The sequence below is a fragment of the Neolamprologus brichardi genome, chromosome 8 (genome assembly GCF_056152115.1).
Source record: "Neolamprologus brichardi isolate AB-2024 chromosome 8, ASM5615211v1, whole genome shotgun sequence".
Lineage (NCBI taxonomy): Eukaryota > Metazoa > Chordata > Actinopteri > Cichliformes > Cichlidae > Neolamprologus > Neolamprologus brichardi.
The window spans coordinates 11,069,033-11,091,263 of record NC_142111.1 but is presented as its reverse complement, the minus strand read 5'-3'; the positions used below and the strand labels follow the sequence as shown (position 1 = coordinate 11,091,263).

The 22,231-nt window shown below is 43.5% G+C and overlaps 1 protein-coding gene across 3 annotated transcripts in view; it reads left to right on the top strand.

The window, feature by feature from the left end:
• The window catches only part of ankfn1b (ankyrin repeat and fibronectin type III domain containing 1b), a 161,466-nt gene extending 143,458 nt beyond the window's left edge, over positions 1-18,008 (top strand). For all 3 annotated transcript variants that reach the window (XM_006808024.3, XM_006808023.2, XM_006808025.2), the window contains 12 exons: positions 2,679-2,786; positions 4,877-4,976; positions 5,505-5,637; positions 5,732-5,851; positions 5,949-6,164; positions 8,943-9,109; positions 9,238-9,388; positions 10,973-11,141; positions 11,282-11,448; positions 11,599-11,806; positions 11,943-12,667; positions 12,752-18,008. In XM_006808024.3, the coding sequence (XP_006808087.1) occupies positions 2,679-2,786; positions 4,877-4,976; positions 5,505-5,637; positions 5,732-5,851; positions 5,949-6,164; positions 8,943-9,109; positions 9,238-9,388; positions 10,973-11,141; positions 11,282-11,448; positions 11,599-11,806; positions 11,943-12,667; positions 12,752-13,060 (2,573 nt within the window). In that variant the 3' untranslated portion in view covers positions 13,061-18,008. The remainder of the gene's footprint in view (positions 1-2,678; positions 2,787-4,876; positions 4,977-5,504; positions 5,638-5,731; positions 5,852-5,948; positions 6,165-8,942; positions 9,110-9,237; positions 9,389-10,972; positions 11,142-11,281; positions 11,449-11,598; positions 11,807-11,942; positions 12,668-12,751) is intronic.
• The last annotated feature ends 4,223 nt before the right edge of the window (positions 18,009-22,231 follow it).

The window sequence follows — 22,231 nt, the reverse complement described above, 5'->3', positions numbered from 1 at the left end:
CTACCACTGGAAATATTTGCATGTCTGTGCTGTAGCGCGCGGCGCGGCCCCAACAGTGGGGGCCTTATACCGGGCCGTGGACGCCCATTAAAGGGCCCGCTTGTCTTGTCGGGACAGGCACCTTTCCGGGAATAGAGCTCACCGTGTTTCAGCCCCACGCACCCCCCGGGGGGCTCCAGGAGAGGGAGTGGGGGGTGGGTTGGAGTTGATGTTGGTTGGGGGTGGGTTATCGTTGACACATCCTCTGGTTCTAATGCATAAGGGAGAAGGATTTCTGCAGAGCTGGTCATCTATGAGCAGAGAAGGCCAAGTGTGTGTTTGTAATACCGTGTACTGTGAGTAGGTGTTTTTGTGTAAGTGTGCCTCCATCGCAGGGAAAGACGAAACACACAAAGACAGAGGAATGAGAATATTTAGCGTTTTGGGGGTACAGTTAAGTTTGTGGTACATTAACGTTCCTCAGATGCTGTCAAGGTGGCAGGAGCACTACATCAGAATCTCTGTGCACATGTTCAGTCCTGAACCCAAAATCAGTGGTGCTCAGGGGATCTGCCTGTCCAGCAGAGAATGTGACTATATGTGTCTGATCTTACCTGGATAATAATGTCACATCATCCAAGTATAATTTATACAAAATAAGTGCTGTTTTTAATAAAATGTAAATTGCTGAGAGTTTATTAATTACCTGTAATTTTATCATTCCATAACTGATAACGGTCCACTATTAAAACAGTCTACTATCAGCTTAGTTTCCTTCTTCTCACTAGCCTCTGGTTATAAAAGCCAGTGAGCTTTCAAACACAAAATATGAATTAACTGACAACCCTAAAACTCAATTATATACCAGTTTAGTTTGTAATAATAATAATATGTCAGCTCATTTCTGCTAATTTTCTTACTAATTTTTCTTTTCTGTTAAGCACATTCAGCTTATGTGTAGTGAAATGTCCAATATAGACAAAATGGCCATTGCCATTTGAGCAGCTCAAGTAAGGTGGTACTATAAGCCAGGGGTGTCAAATGTAAGGCCTGGTGGTCAGAATCGGCCCAGCAATGGCTCCAGTATGGAGAACAGATATTTTTTGGGACATTTACCTGTCTTTTTATAGGTTTTACAGGTTTTCTTGCTGATAAAGACCTCCCCCACAGCCATTCATACTACACTGATATAGTTGATTAATAGGTAAACAGTTAAATGACAGAAACATTCCTGTTTTTCAGTGTCCAAAATAGAATTTAAAAAAAAGACCATTTTCATAAATCAACAATAATTTTGTTTTATTAAAAAAACTTGCTGAACCAAACATTAATGTTTGTACCACGTTTCATGACAGTACAATCGACAGTTTTGCACTAATTTAAAAAAAACGTGAAATAAGATGTTACCCTGAGTGGCATAGTGTTGGAGTGGTTACCATTTGGTGTTGCTCTTATACTGTAGGCTTTTTTCTCTCTCAAGAGAGAGTTTGCAAGTTCTTCGATTGCCTGAATAAGTTGCTGGTGGTTCTACCTTGCCTGTAGGTATATTGATTGTCTCTCCGTGTTAACCCTGAGATGGACTTATAAGCTGTCCAGGGAGCATCCAGCCTGCTTTTTGACCAGGCTTCAGCACCCTGTGACCCAACTGGGGTAAACAGTCAAGGTGATGGATGGATGGATGGACGGATGGACGGATAGATGGACTTACAACCACATAATGTCGCCATAGGGCCATAAATATTTGTATAAGTTTTGATCACGGTGCAACTAAAAATGCTAAAAAAAAAAAGCTAACTCCAATGTGTGTAAACGAACCAGTACCCTAATTTCGTCATGTTGGTTTCCGCTAAAAACACCTATTATATATCAGCTCTGTGAGTCTTGATAAATATACACTCACTAGCCACTTTGTCAGTTACACCATGACATCCTTTTGGCTTCAGACCTGTCACATAGATTCAATAAGGAGCTGTAAGCATTTCTCAGAGATTTTTGTGACATGACAGCATCACACAGTTGCTACAGCTGTCTCGGCTGTACACTCTTGATGCAAATCTTCAGTTCTACCACACCCAAAAGCTGCTCTATTGGACTGAGATCTTGTGACTGTGGAGGTCGTTTAAGTATAGCGAAATCATTGTAATGTTAAAGAATCTAGTTGATTTGAACTTAGTGACACAGCTGGAGACAGCTATCAGAAGATGAGTACCCTGTGGTCAAAGAGGGATGGACATGGTCAGCAACAATAATCTGGTAGACTGTGGTGTTTAAAAGTTCAGTTGGTACTAAGATGCCCAAAGCATGACAAGAAGATGTCTCCCACCCCATTACCCCAACAGCAGCATCATAACCCAAGGATAAGGCAGGTTGGATCCATGCTTTCAGAACTCAACGGACTGGGAAACATTTTTCAAATCTTCTCTGGGAATTATAGCTTCAATTTCTTGTTCTTAGTTGACAGGGGTGTTCTTCTGTCCTCAAGATCCAGTGTATTGTTCAAACAGAGATGCTCTTCTGCATACATTGGTTGTAACAAGTGGTTATTTGAGTAACTGTTGCCTTCCTATTAGTTTGAACTTCAACAGGTCGTCTACATGCCTAAATCCATAGATTTGCCACTACACGATTGGCTGATTAGATAATTGCAGTAACAAGTTGTTGTATAACAGTTTTTCTTTCTTTATTTCGTCTCCCTGAAGGTTGGAGGGACATTGATGGCCGCGCTCCTCGTCAGAGAGGACAGAAGGAGTCACTGGACCAGCTACTTGGGCAGATAAAAGAAGCTCACCGCCACTGTGTCTGCCATGGTATAAACAACTTTTTGATCAATTCGAAGGGGCTGTTTTCCCCCAGAAAGACTAAAAACTAATATGAGAGCTTGAAGTATTTGAAGCCCAACCAAATTTCAAAGGTGTTTTAAACTTAACCTTAAGATCCGTGTTTAATACTGGCACAACTTTATGCTTCATGAGCATTTTTTTTTCATGCTCAAAGAAACACAACGATGTAGACTTGAAATCACAGGTGTAACAGGTTGCTGTGTTTCATCTCAGCATGACAGACACTTTACAATCTCAGGCCGTACATATTAAGGTGACATGTCGCCTCAAAAATAATACCCTCCCGTCTGTCTCCGCAACCCCTCCCCATCCCTCACGAGTCTTTCCATGACTCAGCCGTTCCTCGGCTGAATACCTCTCCCTCTCTGTGACAAAATGCAGATCAGCTTCTCTCACACTCAAGCTGTTTATATCCCTAAACACTGCTGGCTGTAAGCTGGTCCCATAAGTGTCAAAACCTGTCCACACTGCCTCTTTTTACATGACGGCAAACTGCACTTAGCCTTGAGCAAGTTGTCCCTCTTTTTCTCTCACACCCACACGCCCAAACACACTCACCCACTTACTATTGTCCACTGTGGCTAGACCATATTTGCAACAGGGCAAGATGCAATATAATAGCCGGTATTGAGTGGCTCTTGGTTCTTCAGACGGTGGCTGATTGAGTTTGAGAGTTCAGACACGGTAGTCGAGGTGGCGTGTCCTGGGGTCATGTTTGTTATTCCTGTAAGAGACAAGTCCCGGGCTGGAGTCTGGAGAGGGCATAAATTAACACTGACTACTGCTGCCTCCCCCTCTCGCCCCCTGCAGCCCACCAGTCGCCCTGTCTACTGTCCTCACATATATACACACACATAAAGATAGACAGGCTCACACACGGGTACGCGTGTACACGAGCAGACGCAAATATTCAAGTACATGCTCTCGCTTTCAACTCTTGACTCCCCTACATGTCCATGTACGCACCCCCCCGCCATCGCAGCCCGGCTCAAAGCCCACACCACCTTCTCCCTCTTGTCCAAACACTATTAATTAAACTGTGAAAGAAGCCTTGACTAACACAGGCACCCCAGCAGTCAGCCCTTCTTGTCTCTCTTACTCAGTGTCAAAGAGCAACTGAGGCCTGGCAAGGCTGGAGCTGAACAGAGTCGCGAGTGGAGCGAAATTTGGGGAGGTGAGAAGGGTCGAATGGTGCTTTTTTTTCTGGTTACTACACCTCTACTCATCCACCTGAAGAGAAACGTAGTTCTTGTTGGGCCCTGAATGCGGAGATTTATTGACTTTAAGTGGCTTGGGGCTGGAGTTACCTCACCTGTGGGGAGCTGGGCAGGGGGGGTCTGTAAAGGGTTTTGGGACTCATGGTTTCTAATGAGTGGGGAGGTGCGTTATCTCACCAACAAGCACCCTTACAAACGCACACATATAGATATGCATTCACCTCTCTCGCTCTGGCCTCCAACCCCCTCCTGGTCCACTAAAAATAAACACGTCCCCACAGACTTGACTGACCTCCCCTGTAGGTGAGCGGCGAAGGGTTAAGACACATACAGACGTACACACACACAAATTACGACAGCTCCTTGACTCTGCGCGTATGGCTGTTGCTCAAGGCTTGCCATGCTCCAGCAGCTATAGCGTGTACAGGTAAACACACACAGACACACACACATGTACACACAGCTCCTCTGGGACCTGAGAGTAAGCAGTTCCCTTTAGGCCCATACCCTGCTGCTGGCAGCCAGCTTGACTGTCAAATGGTACCGCACCACTGGAGAGCATGTCAAGAAATATTCCACTCTGACCGCAATGTTGGATGTGTCAGATTTGTTGTCAGTTAGGTAACTCTGGTAACAGCCTGCCACTGGGCTTAGTTAGGACAGGAGTAGACACCAGTTTAGAGAGAAAACCAGTCAGAGTCACGGCTCTATTGTGTCTGGTATGCTATTTGTGATTTTAAGCATCAAGGGCATTGGAATAGTTATTCAGGTAATCTGACTCTGTTGTTGCTATGGAATTAGCTTAATCCTTTCTGTTTTTTCCTGTGTTTTTTCACACAGAGCAATGCAAAGCTCCGCCACAAAGCAGGAAGCACTCGGTGTCCAAGAGCCTGCGGCACCTTTTCCAGCCCACCAACAAATTTGTCAAAAGCTTGAAAAGGTAGAAGACAGTTTATCCTTGAAGCGTGGCGTAAAAATTAGAGCACTCCAGTTCCTAGGCTTTTAACTATATGTTTAACAAATCTGGTATGTAATTTGTCATTTTAGTTTTTACACTCTCCCGCCAGATTTTTAGTTCAGGTTTATTTATATAGCACCAAATCACCGCAACAGTCACCTCAAGGTCCTTTATACTGCAAGGTAAACACCCTAGAGTAATAGAGAGAAAATCCCAACAATCAAACTACCTCCTATGAGCAAGCACTTGGTGACAGGGGTAAGGAAAACCCCCTTTTAACAGGAAGAAACCTCCAGCAGAACCAGGCTCAGGGAGGGGCGGCTGTCTGCTGTGACCGTTTATAGGGTTGAGGGGAGGAAGACAGGATAAAAGACACGCTGTGGAAGAAACCTTTTTACGATGTACATTTACATAAAACAGCAAAGTACTGATTCTAGTGTTTTTTTACATTTAAACATTCAAAGCTGTATTAAATACTCATACACACATTTTTTCTGCGTTTCCTTCCAGAGGTCTCTATCTGGCGTCCATATTCTACAGAGATGACAACGTGTTGGTGACTCCAGAGGAGCAGATTCCTATTGTGGAGATTGAAGATTCGTATTCGAGCTCACTGATGCAGGACTTTCTATGGTTTACTAAGGTGCATGGACCACAGTTTTACTTGACAGTCACCTATCTATGCATTTGCACAAATGATTACAATGCCCCTTATTATGATTCCTATCCCGCAACAGGTGTCCTATCTATGGGAGGAAATTTCGTGGCTGCAGCAGTGCCTCGGTCCTTCCCAGACGTCGTGTTCATGCACTCTGCAGACTCGCCTCAAGATGCTGCAGGCTGTCTCCCATCTACAGGTAGTCTAATAGTTTTATGAGTAAATTATGGCGGCTGTGATCATATAAGCTCAGTGTGAAACATTTTAGGAAATATTATCTGACCTTTTTTTATCAGGGAGCGCTGGGAACCCAGGATCTTGGTCAGGTATATTTTGAGCCGATCAAAGACAAGCATGGTAACGCCCTGTTGGTGCTGCTGAAGGACATGAATGCCTCTCCCAACCTTGACGGGGTACGCTGGACGCAGCTTTGTAAACTGCAGCTCCAACGTAAATCGATATCATCCCCCGAAGAGCCCACTGCGCTGGACATGCTCCTCATCACACTTCATGTGAGTCCGGCAGGTCTTAAGATATTACTGTGTAATTGTGTAATTGTAACATGTAATTGGCTCGCACAGAAATATAAAAAAAAAATCAACAAGTGGTTTTCAAACAGAAACCAAAACTCAGAAATAACACAAAACCATGGGACCATGACAACAGGCATCTTTGTAGACAGTATCTGCATGTGAATGTGCAGAATCGGGTCATACAAGATGAAATCTTACACAATCTTACCTCTCATGTCAGTTATGTGTTGTCCAGATAGCCACTCTCTTCAAAACAAGCTGAATGGCTCCCATATTGTAGAGAAGTGGGCTGGCAGTGATTAGGAGTTACCTCAGTTTTGTAGATTGGGCTATTTTTTGCTTTTGTTTTGGTCAAAGAACGCTTCCACAGCAGTTTATGTTGCGTTTATGTTACCCGAGGATGTGGCCAGATCAAAGCACGTCAAATAAAGGGCTTTGTCGACAACAAAATGCCCCGAAACATGTATTTAGTGGAATCGCTGAGGCTCTCATTCACAGAAAACCAAACACAGCCTGACAGACATGAGGCACCGAGGCAGGAACAATAGGACTTTAAATTGAAATCTGCTTCCAATTACAAGTTCTGTTTGTGCAGACACCCTTTATTTAGACAAACATTAATCACCGTGACTCTGCTCTTCCATTTGTCACTGTCATTATCAGGCCATTCAGCATACTGAGCATACTTGTCATCAGATTAATTAAAATGCCAAACGTCAGGTCAATCTGTGACAGCTCAACATGTAAATGTAACCATCTTGAAGTCGCTTCACGTTTTAAAGCCGCTTATTCAGCAAGTAGCAGTTTAAACTTTCAGCATGTTGGAGACGATGATGATCAAACCGTGTAACTGTTGTTATTTAGTGTTATATAACTAATTCTGTGTGGATGTTTAGTTCAGCAAAAAAAAAAACGACCAAAAAACAATCTGGAAGTAAACCACAAGTTGATTTTGTCTATATAACCTAGTAAACCTGATGCCATTGTTGCAATGCTGTTTGGTCTCCAAAGCACACTGGTTTCATCCTGTGGTTCCAAAACAATAGCGAAGATTCCCTTTGGCAAAACCACAGCTCACTGAAATATTTGTTTTGTGGCCAGTTATGAACAAATTATATGATGAAATGCGAAAAAATGTGCTGATGGGCTATTCTGCAGGACCGACTTCCACTTTAAACACGCTGGAACAACATGAAAAGCATCCAAGACTAACTGAACAGCGAAACATAAAAACAGGACTACTGAATGAGAGGATGCTTAGGGAGAAAAAATTAAAAGCACAGCCATCATGTAATTCACCCCGTTCAACACTTACTTTCATAGAGTTAAAAATTACTTCTATAAAGAAAAAGGTACTGAATTCCACAGTTTTAGTTCAGTTTGGGTGGAAATTCCACCATACAATGCTGCTATTTTTACCCCCTGCATACCTTTAGGTCATGCAGTGTGACAACAGTGTTACGGCCATGCTACTTTTGGAACAGGAACAGCCCAGAGTCTGGTAGACATTTTTTCCAGTTGCAGAGCACCAAATCGCAGAGATGAACTGATGATGATTTATCCTAGAACTGTCAGTGAACATAAGTGGACACCAGACACTGGAGGTAAAAATGGTATTTAGCCATAACATGTGCCTGGTTCTTTTTTGCTCTAAAAACAAAGCCACAGCTTATACATAGTTTGGCTGACCATTTGAGTTTGTAAACAGCTAACAGTAACACTGGACTGATTAAATACATTTGGTACCTTAATTGTGGCAGACTATGTCTAAAAATGTACTAAAATACAAAAATTACTGATGCATATTCCCAGCAGGGAGGTCAAGTAAAGACTGGCCAGTTCTAGTCAATGCTAGTTGACAGAAGTTAGAAGATACACATTTAATGGCAAATGGCTTGATAATGATTGCTATCAGCAGGGGCAGCACGGTGGCACGGTGGTTAGCACTGTTGCCGCACAGCAAGAAGGTCCTGAGTTCAATTCCACCATCAGGCCGGGGTCTTTCTGTGTGGAGTTTGCATGTTCTCCCCGTGTTTGCGTGGGTTCTCTCCGGGTACTCCGGCTTCCTCCCACCATCCAAAGACGTGCAGCTTGTGGGGATAGGTTAATTGGATAATCCAAATTGCCACTAGGTGTGAATGTGCGAGTGAATGTGAGTGCGAATGGTTGTCTGTCCCTGTGTGTTGGCCCTGCGACAGACTGGCGACCTGTCCAGGGTGTACCCCGCCTCTCGCCCTATGACAGCTGGGATAGGCTCCAGCGCCCCCCGCGACCCTGAAAAGGATAAGCGGAAGCGAATGGATGGATGGATGGATGATTGCTATCAGCTTGTCATGAGGAAGGAAGTCAAGTGCTAAGCTCTGGTTGATGAGGCCATTACCTCATTTCCCATTAAAGAACTGAGGAGAACCATTGAGGAGAATGGAGCTCAAGAAGGATGTGGCTGGTCAGAGCTTGCCAGCTAACTTTGTCTTAGATGCCCCACTCAGGCGAGGTCTACGGCTGAAGGATGTTATGCCAGTTACATTGAAATACCAGCTGAAGATGTGGAAGGATTCCCAAAACAGTGAGCATTTGGGCTACCTTGCCCACAAGGCTATCACGAATACGCCCCTTAGTCTATTTTCTTTTAATAAAAGACATGCAGACTGCATTACGTCTTAAATTTACTCTGTATTTCCATCTTGTGTATGTTTGTTTTAGTGGTATTAAAATGCAATGAAAAGTCTTAAGGGACACCCTGTCTGCTGTTTCTAGGAGAAGCTGGCGTACCACAGGCGTAGCAGGAAGCTTTTGTCTCCAGGCTTATATCTGGGCTACCTGAAGTTGTGTACATCGGTGGAGCAGATAAGAGCACTGGTGCCCCAGAAACTCCCCAACGTGCTCTGTCATACCAAAATTCGAGACAACAGCAATGTGTCCAGGTTGGAATCACGCATTAATCTAATGTGTACTTGAATTGCAGTCCTGCTGGTTAGGCTGATAAATTTCAAAAGCAAGAACTAAACTAAACTAGCAAAACAATAAATGAGTTGTTTCTGTGATATTTCAGAGAGGAGTGGCAGTGGCTTCAGGCCCTCAGCTCTCTGGAGGAGTCACTGGAAATGGACCATGATGTACAGAGTGCTCCCCATCGCCTCCTACAGGACCTGCGTAATGCCATCAAAGACCTAATAGCTCACATCAACATTCCTGGCAATCAGGTCAGAACAAGACAACTGTATCTATTTAGTGAGTGAGTCCACAATTTGTTTAGTAAAACTGATTTTGACTGATGCGTAGAACCTGGGGAAGCATACAGCGAGTCAGGCAGCAGCAGCAGCACAAAGCTCTTTAAAATGACTCCAGTGGAAATTGAGGCAGCGCTGGTTAGACCACTAATTCTACATGATTTCTCTAAAAGAACATGGTTTGAATTCCTGCACAATGGCAGTCATTGTCCATTTGACTTTTCCCACCAACTGTTCAAATGGAGGAGCGCCAGCACCATAAACTTCACTGCTATTAAAAGTTACATGACTATGACGATAAATATGCACTGTGTTGATACATACACACTGTCACAATCTTGAGCCGCCTCCTATTTCTTTGTATTTTGCTAGAAAAATGGAACATTAAATGACACTCAAAGCTCTTCTTTGCATTTTGGCTACTTTTTGTTCCATTCTGTCAAGATGACCCCACACATCACCAGACACATCACTGGTTTATCCCTTTACTTTGGTGTTTTTTAATGCTTGAATGATCCACAAGTCAGTGTTAAGTGGCTTAACAAACAAAACAAAATTCCTCTGAAAATGGTCAGGACTAAAAATGAGTGAAAAAGCAGCCAATGTCCAAAAAATGTTTGAAAGACCTTCAGGAAGCTTGAAGGACTATTGCTCAAAGTCTGTTATTTAACTGCTATAAGAATGAAGAACTGGAGACTTAAAGGTATGAATCACTCATGTAGGGAAATCTTTGTAAATCAGTCTAAAGTGTAAGAGTGTGATAAGGTAACCCCCAATGAGGTCGCTTTTTGTTATACAAGGTTTTTCATTGGTTCCTAATTCTACTATTAAAATACTGAAACGTATAAAATTGATTGAAATAGCACTCTATGATCCATACTCTGTAACTCTTAATAAACTTGGGCTCAATTACTTGATCTTTACTGTGTTTATCAAAGGAAAGTAGAAATGACTCTTAGAATATCAACCACTATTACAACCTCCCAGTTGTAGGATTTCTTTAAGATACAGAGAGAATCTCATTGGATGAGGGTACAGTGACCTTGAATATTGACCTCCAGAACCAACACAGCAAAGTGTTTACCCCCAACGGGTTTTGGCAGATAGCTATCCCTGAGCGTGGTTCTGCCGGAGGTTTTTTCTTGTTAAAAGGGAGTTTTTCTTTCCCACTGTCGCCAAAATGCTTGCTCATATGGGGTCCTATGATTGTTGGGTTTCTCTGTAATATCATAGGGTTTACTTTACAATATTAAGCACTTAAGGCAACTGTTATATAAATAGAATCGAACTGCATTGAACATTTTGCCAAATTTAATTTTCTGTCCGTGAGACATAATGTTCACAGACAGGATGCCACACAACCTGAAAACAATTCCTCTGCCACAAAGTTCTTGTACACAAACAACACTGCATATATATTAAAATGAAAGCTTAAGATTTAAATATAAATATCTGTATTATGTCACATTTTTACAGTCCTAAAGGACTTCAACTAAGCGTACATCGATACCTGTGGAGCCAGAGACCCACAGAGATCACCTGTCTCTTTGTGTTTAGGCACAGGACTTCCGTATCTACAGCCAGGAAGTGTTGGAGTTTGGGGAGAAAGTGTGTTTCCTCCTCCTCCTGCCACCTTCAGATGAAGTCTGCACGGCTCCCGGTCAGAATAATCCATACTCCCCGCGCTCCGGCTTTCTCACACTGCCGCTGCAGATCTTTGAATTGGGTTAGTTTATAAAATTGTATGCAGTATTACATGAAAGAAATATTTGAAAAACTGCTGTTACTGTATGTGTTTCTCTGTTTATTGGCAGAGGATTTTATATTTCTGTTTTTGGGTCTTATTGGATTTCTTTTCTTCCTCAGTGCACTTTAATGCCTATTGCCCCAGTTTCATCGGCCAGTACTGCAGGGTGTCCGCCTTGCTGGAGCTGGAGTCCCTCATGTCTCAGCAGGCATTACGGGAGGCCTTCTCTGAAGCCGAGCTCCTCGTTGCCAAGAAGAAACACCAACAAGTTCAGGAACACATGCAGGTATGACATACTGTCAGCATGTCAGCTATTTGTGATTTATCCGAGCCTGTAGCATAGTCTAGGTGTGAATATCCCAGTATAATGGACAATCCCAGAATAGCACAGTATTAGACGTCACTGTAACTTATGATCTTAATAACTTTCCCAAAGCAAATGGAGGAGGTGTGGCGGGATGTGAGATGGATTATGGATGCCTTGCAGTACGCCCGCTACAAGCAGCCGACAGGAGGCATCTCTGTAAGCTGGATAATTGACTTCTCTAAAGAGGTGATGCCTGACAAGCCTCCCTCTACCTCATCTCAACCAGACTTCATGCCCTCTCCTATGCCTTCACCCGAACGCTGCCGTAAGCACTCAGGTCAGAAACACGTCTGATTCGTGTGGTTCCAAAAGATATTTTTTGTACATGAGCAATTTTTTTTAAACCAGAAAATTTGATATTGTGGAATTATTGTACTCATTTATAAATTTCTTTCTTTTCTTGCACCCTTTAGATTTTGCTGGGCTCTCAGATGAGGAAGGCTCCTCTGAAGTTTTCCTCACTACCGACAGTGACTATGACTCCAGTCGTGCCCAGAGCCCCCGAGAGCTGGACCTGTTGCCCCCTTCACCTCTCTCATCCTCTGCGCCCCTGGAGCCCCGTGGTTTCCTGCGCATCGACGGGGGCGGCTCAGGAGGAGGAATGCATCTCAGCGGGGGTGGACGTGGAGGGGGAGCTCTGCGGGATTCCACACCAGACGTCCTCCAAGCATCAGAGCCGCAGCACGGGAGGGAAGGAGAGAGGTGTGGAGGAGGTGGAGGCTTTCGATGTGGAGGAGAAAGGCGAAGGGGGGCTCCGGAGCTGTTTGACAGTGACTTCATCTTGCCCAGCAGGCAGATTGAGCTTTTGCACATCACAGAGAAGAGGCAGGCCTTCTGCGTGAGGACCAGCAGTCTGGAGTTCCCTTCCGCCCACCAGCAGCCTTACTCCTACCACACTACTTGCCCTTCACCTTCCACCTCACCACAGCGAAGATGGCACCGGCCCTCATCAGTAGACCGCTGCTGTTCCGCTGAGCGCTGCCTGTCACGGCTTCCGCCGGCACGCACATTATCAGAAGACAGCGGCACTCAGAGACTCGCCTCACCATCACCTGCTGCTCTCAGGAAAGGCTGTCATGCCACACTCAGAGTCTACCCGCAGTACCGCACAGGTCTGCCAAAGGAGACCAGTGTCAAGGTATTGATTCATTTTCCAGAGATTTTCACTCAGAGCGCCTCGTGTTTGTTTTGGCAAACGCTAATATCTCCTCCTACATTTCAGCTTTGTGTAACTCCAGGCACATCCGCGCGGGAGATGGTCCAGCTGGTGGTGCAGGAGATGAATGTCGTGTCCCGGCGCATGATGGGAAGCAGTGAAAACGGTGACGAACAGGAGCAGTGTGTTTACTACAGTCCTGAACAGCTGAAGCACTTCGGCCTCGTGCTGGTTGTGGACGACAGAGAGAAGTGGTTACAGGACGACTTCTGTCCCCTGGAGCTTCAAAACCCCTGGCTGAGGGGCAAACTGTGTGTTCGTATTAAGGAGTATTCGCCACTAGCCCTCAAACACAGCCGGGCCACCACAGTGTGATACTTCCCAGAAGTGAGAGGGGCAAATCTTAAGAGTTCACCCCGTGCCGAGATTCTGTTTTGATAAACGTACTGAACTGTCACGCTGTCTGCAGGCTCCTAAACTCTACAATTTTTCCCCTCTCACTGTGTTGATACTGTCTTCGGCTGCAGCTATATCATGTTGTCATATTTTCTGCTGTGTTCTGGTTATCTGAAATGCTACTCCGAGAATCTGTTTCCATGAAATCTGTTCTCCCATACGTAGAACCTTTCTTTTTTTTTGATGAACATCAGAGACCCTCATATGGACACCAAATGAACAATAACAGTAGAACAAAGAGAAAACAGTTTTTTTGTGCTGTCAGAAGTCATTGGGTAAAAGATTGTGATGCTGAGCGAGATTAATGGAGCATCTCTTTGACTTTTGGCGTGATTGAGGCCAGCAGATAGAGCCGTGCGAGCTGCCAAAATGACATGGGCAGCATCAGCACCTCCCAGCCACACGCGGACATGGCTTTTCCTATGAACCCTCTTATTGTGCTGTCGGCTCCAGCCGTCCGGCCCCATGTTCCCAGGATGTGGGCTCTGGACTTAGCCCAGGAGGCAGGAAGGAAGGGGAGTAGTACAGAGGTGGCTGGCGTCTCTGCTCGGGGATGCAATGGACCCGACGATTTGGCCCGTCAACTTGTCACTCAACTGCTCTTGGCCACTGTACTGTCTAGCAGCAAGCAGCCAAGGAATTGAGAGCATGATAGAGAGTGAGAGTGAGGGAAAAAAGAGTGAATAGGAAGGAGGGTGGAGGTTACATCACATAAACCCCAGCACTAACTCTGGTGCTCCTTTTCTCCCTTTTGCAGCAACAAGTCTGCTGTGTAGTAGACTTAGTCACAGTGTAGCTAACCGATATGATAATCTTGTGGAGAAACACAAAATAAAACCAGCTGATTTGGGTTTTCAAAACAGAGAAAAAACAAGCAATACTTTTTACTCTCTCCTTTTTTTGTTATTCTAATTGATGGAGAAAAAAAAGCATGCAAACTTTCCAGATTTGTGCCGAGTACATTTCAAGTACTGTAGTCATGCTCTGCTCAGAGTTAACTAGTTCAGTGTTTTGTTGTGTTTGATTCAGTGGTGTTCCCAGATGCAACAGAAAACGGTGCACTTCTAGTCTAGAACAAGTTATCCCAAAGGGTTGTTAAGAGGCCCACCTTTTGTAAGATGCACACTACACAGTATATCCCAAACCATGTCTTACTCTGCTTTAAAATGTGTTACACATGAAACGACTTCAGCAAAGGGACTCGTTTGTTTGTTTTTTTTTACATTTCTACAAAGCGAGACTCATGGCCAACAGATCGAGCCATTCGTATTTGTATTAATAGGAGGCTTTAAAGTTATGTGTTGGTCCTACACACAGTTTAGCAGACCACCATCTGCATGTTGTTGCAGTTTCCTGTCACCAGGGGGCAGTGTCAAAAATCTGTGGAACACCTGGTCCACGGACTACTCATAGACAGTATAAAAGATGGAAACAGCTACCATCACATTACATTTTAACCTCAAAGACCACTCTACTGAAATTGAGCACTTTTTACTTTACTTGCTATACTTTTTATTAAATCATTCCCCCAGTAACACACACATTTATACAGTACTATTATTCAGTGCCTAAGCACTAAAATTCACATGCACGCTCACACTCTGATGTATTAATCGAGGGAAACTTGGAGTTCAGTATTTTGCCCAAAAATGCTTCGGCATGCAGACTGCAGGAGCTGGAGATCACGTCACCGATGTTCCGACGAGTTCTGTCTCCTGCCACCATTGCCATGGGTCTGCCACCAGGTGTGATTGGCGACCCCAAACTCAGCTGCTAAGCACTCGTCAATAAAAAGTCCATCGCCAATAAACATACCCTGGGTATATTCGTTTCTGAAACACCGTACCACGAAGATTTACAAAATGAACCAAAATGAGTGACTGAGACCATAAAGTCAGCTGGAAAGTGTTTACAGAGGTCAAGTCAAGTCAGAGAGTTGTCGCAGACTCCTCTATGAGACCAGAAGTCTTTTTGCAACCACAGGTAACACCCCCTGGTGGCAGTTAGAAAGAATGCAGGTTTAAAGGACTTTATCTTAGTTTTACTTATTAATACCGGAAACTACCTCCATCTTTTATGCTGTCTATAAGACTACTCCATCAGCTTGGTACACCAGCCAGTTTTGGGTAAGACTGACACTATAACCTATGAAGAGCTGAAATGAAATAGAGTGCCCACTTTTCAGCTGCTCAGTATTCACTCTATATCCCCATTGGGCTGTACACTGTTGGGTTTTAGAGGATAGCACACTCTGGTGGACTGCATAAGCTGCATGCCCAAAATTCTTCACTCTGCGTAGCCAAATGCCTACGCAAATGGATACAGACACGGGACCATGAATTCTGCATTGAACAGCTGCTCTCAACTTAATTCAAGCGTATAGTGGTATTCCCATCGGTTCTTGCACTGTAATTCTGGTTGATCAGGTACAGTCTCCCACAAAATTTGCGTAACACTTTGTGGGACTACATCACGCAACACAACACCTTCAGCTAGCCAACACAAGGTAGCTTGGTAGTCACATCATGGAGACTAATAGACTAATGCTACAATATTGAGATCAGGTCTGCAACCACTTGGAGTCAGTCGCCATCTTTGATGATGTCAAAGATGTAAAATTGCAATAAGATAAAGTCATTAGGAATCTACACGGAATCTATTAGTAACAACACAGTGATTTACTGCGATACATTGACAAAAAAAATCGCATATCTGTTACATCTAGATGCACAAAAATTCTAATTAAACAGAAATTAACATTAGCTATTTACATTCAGAGTTCAGCCAGAATCTCATAGACAAAAATAAAAAATCAGATTCCTTCACAAACAATAATGTTGTTGATGCTGGTTGGCAATTCAACTACAAAATGACACACGTGCTTGGTGACGCGTCACAGGCAAATTGCACTCACTGACTGACTCACATTGATGACAAAGCATTGATGGTCTGTCTTTGTTTATAAATTACATGCCAGTTAGTTGCAAACCTTTGACAATCTGTATGAGAGTGACTGCAGTGAGTCTGAGTCAGACACCAACTGTTTGGAGACAAGTTGCCTCCACCAGGTGACCAGGTGTGCAACCTAGCCTGCAATCAAGCGTTGTCACTGCAAACAAAAACAAAAAAAAAGAAAGCAATCAGCACAATCACTCTGTAGCCACTGATTTTATTTCTATTTACAAGGAGGTTACCATCCTATTTTTACTCTAGTGTGACTGAATCACGCTGCCCATAAGACAACTTTGACATCAAAAGTAAATTTGGGTTTGGCAAAGCGCTCAGTTAAATAAAACAACTGATGCCAAGCGCACATTCTTGCTCTCGGTCTTGCAGTTAAAAAGTAATGGCTGGCTTGTTATGACTTATACTCGTGCACTTAGCAAAGCTGTTGACTCACTGGTTTTTGAAGATGCCCACATCAGAAACTTTTCACATCTCAGTTAAATTTAAAAAATCATCTGCTTCACTCAGCTGACTGTATAACTTCTAATACTGCTTCTGCTGTATATTGGTAAACTGCACCAAAGAAGCAGTTCAAGTATGGGAATTTGTATATTGTTGCTGTGACTGTAATTACCACTTGTGGCCACAGAGGTCACTGTTGCCTATCCTCAGCAAATGTTACATAATGTTCTTAAATCTACTCTACCTCCAAAATATGACATCAAAAATATTCCTTCAAACTTCTTCTCAATCAGAACTTAAAAGCCAGAATGGAGATTTCTTCATTCTAAATTATACATTACAATTTCAGCCTTATTTCCTGTAGAAAGCGTTTGGGACTTTGAGAATCCCATACAGGTACAAAACACCATCTTTTCTTCTTTTTTTTAAATTATAATTCCATTTGTTGTAACTCGGAGATGCTACCAGCAATAATGCTAGCAATCTTGCTATACATAAAGCTCCATCGAGAAATTCCCCACGACACATAAATTGTCTCAGCAAAGGCAATTCTCATGGAGACCTGCATTTTTCTTATTAACCCCTATTCATTCTTAATGAATTGGGCCTCTTACCAATCTACACTTTTTTTTTTAGATAAACTACTGAAACACTTGAAACACAGCAGTCTGTCCATAGTTTACAGTATCTCATTCTAACAGGAAGTCTTTTTTCCCCTCTCAGCTGTTTTCAGCCTATGATGAATAGGTTTCCTCTTCTAAAATGTCAGCCAAGCTCAGCAATGTCTTACCGTCACAGTGACCTGCAGAATTTTCAAATGTAGCACCAGAAAGGTCCAAAGGAGGAGAGTTTGATGAAGTCGGTGGACCTGGCCTCAGTTACTGTAGCATTCCAGGTTCACAAGATGCCGTTGAAGCTTTCACAGAGGGAGCCAACAGTGGTGTCTTTCAAAGTGTTTACAGACTCGACTTACTTTCCGTACTCCTTTTGTTTACTTGTAACTATTGTATAAAGATGTCTTCAGACAAACTGTTGTTCTAATAAGTTGTAATTGGTTTTACTGATGGCTTGAACTCTTGTGTTAGCGCCTAGATGTCTTCTTTATTCGAACTGTTTAAAGCTGTTTTTACGAGGGCCATCTGCAAAAACAAATCACACAGCCAGAAACTGAACTATGTATATAGACGAACGAGACCAGTGTGGATGAATGTACTGTATCGGCCCTAAATGTGAAAGTAAATGTAAGACGGGTTATCATAACAGAGGTCAAAGATCACAGAAGTAGCAGGCTGGTTGTTGTTTTTCTTTTTTTCTTTTCAGAATTGTGCTGAACGGGAAAAAATTCCCTTTCCAGTCCAAAAAAAAAAAGAGTTAGGCACCATGTTTACAAGGAGTTGGCAGATGCATCAGGCAAAGTCATGAAGGAGACATCACGTCACTTTTTTAAAATCTATTTTTATTGAACAATAAATGAATATTACAAAATGAAAGCCTTGGTTGTTTTTGTGGTTTCTTCTCTTGTTATTGCCGCACACAAGTGTAGGAAGCCTCTGACCTTCATGTGTGTCCCACTGAGCAATAACAACTTCTTTTATGTGATATTACCTTTTTACACTTCCTGTTTCACAGATTGTCCACTCTACAAATGAACTGCACCACACTTTCCTAGTTTGTGAAAGCTGAAAACTCTGTCAGCGTCACTGACATTTTTAGCTAGAAGGACCAAGCAAGCTTGTATTTCAAGTGTGTGTAGATCTGATTCTGTGGGGCTTATTCTTTTAGTTTGAAGTTTCAGCCACATGCATGATACATTCCCAAAAGCCATTCATTCATCTGATATGAATGAGGGTGACAAATAGAGGGCTCTTGTTGCTATATTGAAATGACCTCACCGCTCTTTGCCACCCAGTTGATGAAAACTGAATGGTGGGCAGCTGCACTCTGAATCTTAGCCTATAAGTAGAGAGGGAAGGGCCAAATAAGGCAAACAGAGTAAACTCCCCATGGATGAACAATAAAGTTATTACTTTTATATATTATTTTTATATTGACGGGAGTGTTTTTTTTACTGTCGTTTTTGTACAAAGCTTGAATGAAGGTTAAGTATTAGAAAAGTAAGATGTGACAACACGGCCTTCAACAGTTTCATGGTGACAGTGTGTTACCTGAGCTTTATGTTCATACAGGGGTCCTTTAAAGAGGAGGTAAGTATGTGTGCAGAACTATATTCAATATATGATGTATAGAAAACAACTGTTTTCACAGAACACTCATATATTATATAATCCAAATTCAAACGCAAGCATCACGTTTTGAATTAAATTAAAACAAATATGTATTTTATGAAAAAGAAGTATTCTCTGTGAAAAAAGACTGTAAGAAAAATTCATTTGGCTGCCCTAGAGAAGACTCACAAACAAATTTCATACACCCATTTACAAGCATAAGCTTTATAGTAGTGATGCATTTCAGAATAGATGTCCCCTGTAACAATAGCATTTCCTGATGGGAGCCAACTACACCCTAGCACAAGACAGGAACAGGAACACCTCAAGAAACATGGCCAAAGTGCTGTTTTGGGCTCCAAATTTCCAGTTTGATTGAACAACCAAGAGTTGTGCAAGAGGACCAATTCACCAAGGGTCTACCCCACAACCAATAGGAACCAAAGGATTGTACGACAGAGCAGTGGTACATAATGGGAACTAGAAATGTTGGGAAGGTGGATTTAATGTGGTGGCTGATTGGTATCATTTAACATACATCAGTTCTTAAAGTCTGTCAAATGCCACCCAAATGTTGAGTCAGAAATCTAGGTCCTTAACCCATCAAGTATCTGCTCCTTCGTGCAAGAAGGAACAGGATGAGCCCTGCCAGAGCTACGAAATGATCTCTGACCAAACAATCAGAAACAGACTTCATGAGGGGTACCTGAGCACCCGACATCCTCTATTGGGTCCTGTGCTCACTGCCTTGCACTGTGGACCCTAATTGGCATTTGGCATAGAATTGGCAGGTCCACTGGACCTGTGCCTTTACAGATGAGAACAGGTTCATGCTGAGCATGTGACAAACATGAAAGGGTCTTGGGAAGCCGTGGAGAATTATTCACAATGGGTTTGTTGTTGGGTCAGTGAGGCATATCCATGGAGGATGCACAGGCCTCTACAGGCAACGGCAACCTGACTGCCATTATGTATCAGGTTGAAATTCTTGTACCCATTGTCAGCCCCTATATAATGGTACCGTGGGTCCTGGGTTCCTCCTGGTGCACAACAATGCTGGGTATACAGGCCTGGAGGATGAAGAAATTGATACCACTGACTGAGCGTTCTGTTGACCTAACGCTCAGTGATCTATCTATCTATCTATCTATCTATCTATCTATCTATCTATCTATCTATCTATCTATCTATCTATCTATCTAAACCTTAAAGCCCATCTGCATTGCAGTAGAATATGCATTTATACATGCACACTGATTGTCTCATACAGTGTATTAATATGTGCAGCTGAACCGTGGTTGAATTCTGGCTGGCCAGGCTGCTTTCAGCAGGCTCAAATCACAGCACTCCCTTGCTAACGCCGTGTGTTTTTTCAGCCCTTGAGCAAATAAAATGCTGCATGCTTTGCTGTCAACAGATCCTACAAACACTAATGTGGAGATGGACGCACAAACCCACACCGATGCACAACACACACATAGGAAAGGCTCAGGAATCTTGAAATGTGTAGATGTGTAACTGTGCATGTATGTGCATGTATGTAGCAGATTTACACTTTTGTACTATATTATGAGAAATCCATACACACTTTCCCAAGCACTTTATTACACCTATATCATGCTATAATTCACCCTTGCCAGCACGCTACGCCTTTAAGAGCAGCCCCTTACCGTTTATTGACAGTAACTTAAGAATTGTGCTGGAATTCTGACACCTCCTAATTTTAAACCTTCTGACTCCAGGAAGACACAAGCTAAATATAACCCCTGGCTTATATCTGAATAACTACAAAAAAAACCCCCCAAACATTCCAAAAACACCTTGAATAGTGCCTATTCATGCTCATAAAAGAGACTGAATGTGCAATGCACTCAGCACAGGCCCAGTGACTCATCAAAATATAAGCATCCGCATGTGGCGATGTGAAGCTATGTATCTAGGGGGAATCATTTGATAGGTGATTTCATCAGCACTTTAGCTGGCACAGAAGTAGGACTCTGTTAAGCTTGTGTACTGGAAGTTGAAGAGTTCAAACAGCTAATTGCATGTGAGTCCCTGCTCCTGTTTGTGTGCGGCTAAAGGAGGTCCACCTAAAAAACAGCACCCAGTGTATTTTGATGGTGTGCAGACTGTGGACTTTAATCTGCTCTGACTCTTAACCCATCCTTAGGTCGTTGGGGATTAAGGTTGGACTACACCTCAGCCAGACAACTACACATAAACACGCACGCTTTACATGAAGTACAAGTGGGAGTACCAGTCCAACTAGTCAGTTAATTTTTGACTGTCTGCAAATGTGACATTGAATATATACAAAAGTGTCTGAGCTTGAAAAGAATAGAAATTCTAACTGCAAGTATTTGAAATGCACGCTGCTGCAGTGGCATCCCTCTTTCATCTTCATGTTCCTTTTCTACCCCGACTGATCACCTGTTCCACCCTCCACCCCCACCCCTTTTCACCCTATCCCTCATCCACAACCACCCCCTGCCATGCCCTGCCTTCCACCAACTGATTTCAGCCCGGCACTTACTGGCAGATCAGCAGCGGCATATATGCGTGTGCATGATGCCATGTGTGTGTGTTTTTGTGTTGTGTATGCGTGCAGTGGGTGGGAAAAGTGAAGCCTACCACTACTGCATCATTCATTTCTCTCCCTCCCTCCCTCCCTCCCCAGAGCCCATAAACCTTTAAAGCACCTATAAAACACTTGGCGAGGCCTTTTTGAAGTTTTTATGAAGATCTGGCTTTATTGTTCCCAAGAGATGAGCCCCGCTCCGCTGGCGCCTCGGAGCTTTTTGGAAGTGCCAGTGAATTCAGGAGGGGGGGCTGGGTGGTAGCAGAGGAGGGAGTCCCAGGAAAAGAAGGGCTGGGAACAGGGATGGGCATTGCGGAGCCTGTTTTTTTTTTTTCTTTTTTTTTTTAATGCCCGCTGTGCATATGTGTGTGTGTGCTTGTGTGTCAGGGAGGCAGATGAGCTACACAGGCAGTGTGAACAGCAGTGGTGACAACTTTATCTTGAGGTATTGAGTTGGGATAGATTTTAGATTTAAGACACATCAGATCAAACACGCATTAAGAAAGCTTTAATAAGAGCATGTGCGTGTGTGCATGTGTTGCAGCATGTGCGTGCCTGTGCATGGCAGACGATGGGGCCAGCAGGTTGCGTTCTTGTTGTTTGAAGTGGGGCTCTGTTGTTCTCATAGAGTTAAATGAATGGAGCCGGACCCCCCTCCATCTGTCTGATCCAGCGGCACCGGCCCTCCCTCCCAAATCCCTGCTCCGACGCCCGACGCACTGGCCCCCTCAAAGGAACAGTTGGCAAACGGACGGCCCATTAAACAGGCAAGGGCGACGAGCCCTCACCTCTAAGCAGCACTTGTATGAGCCGAAAGTGTGTCTGACAAAGGCAGAGATAGAGAGAGAGCGCAGGGAAAGGAGAGAATAGCAAAGAATT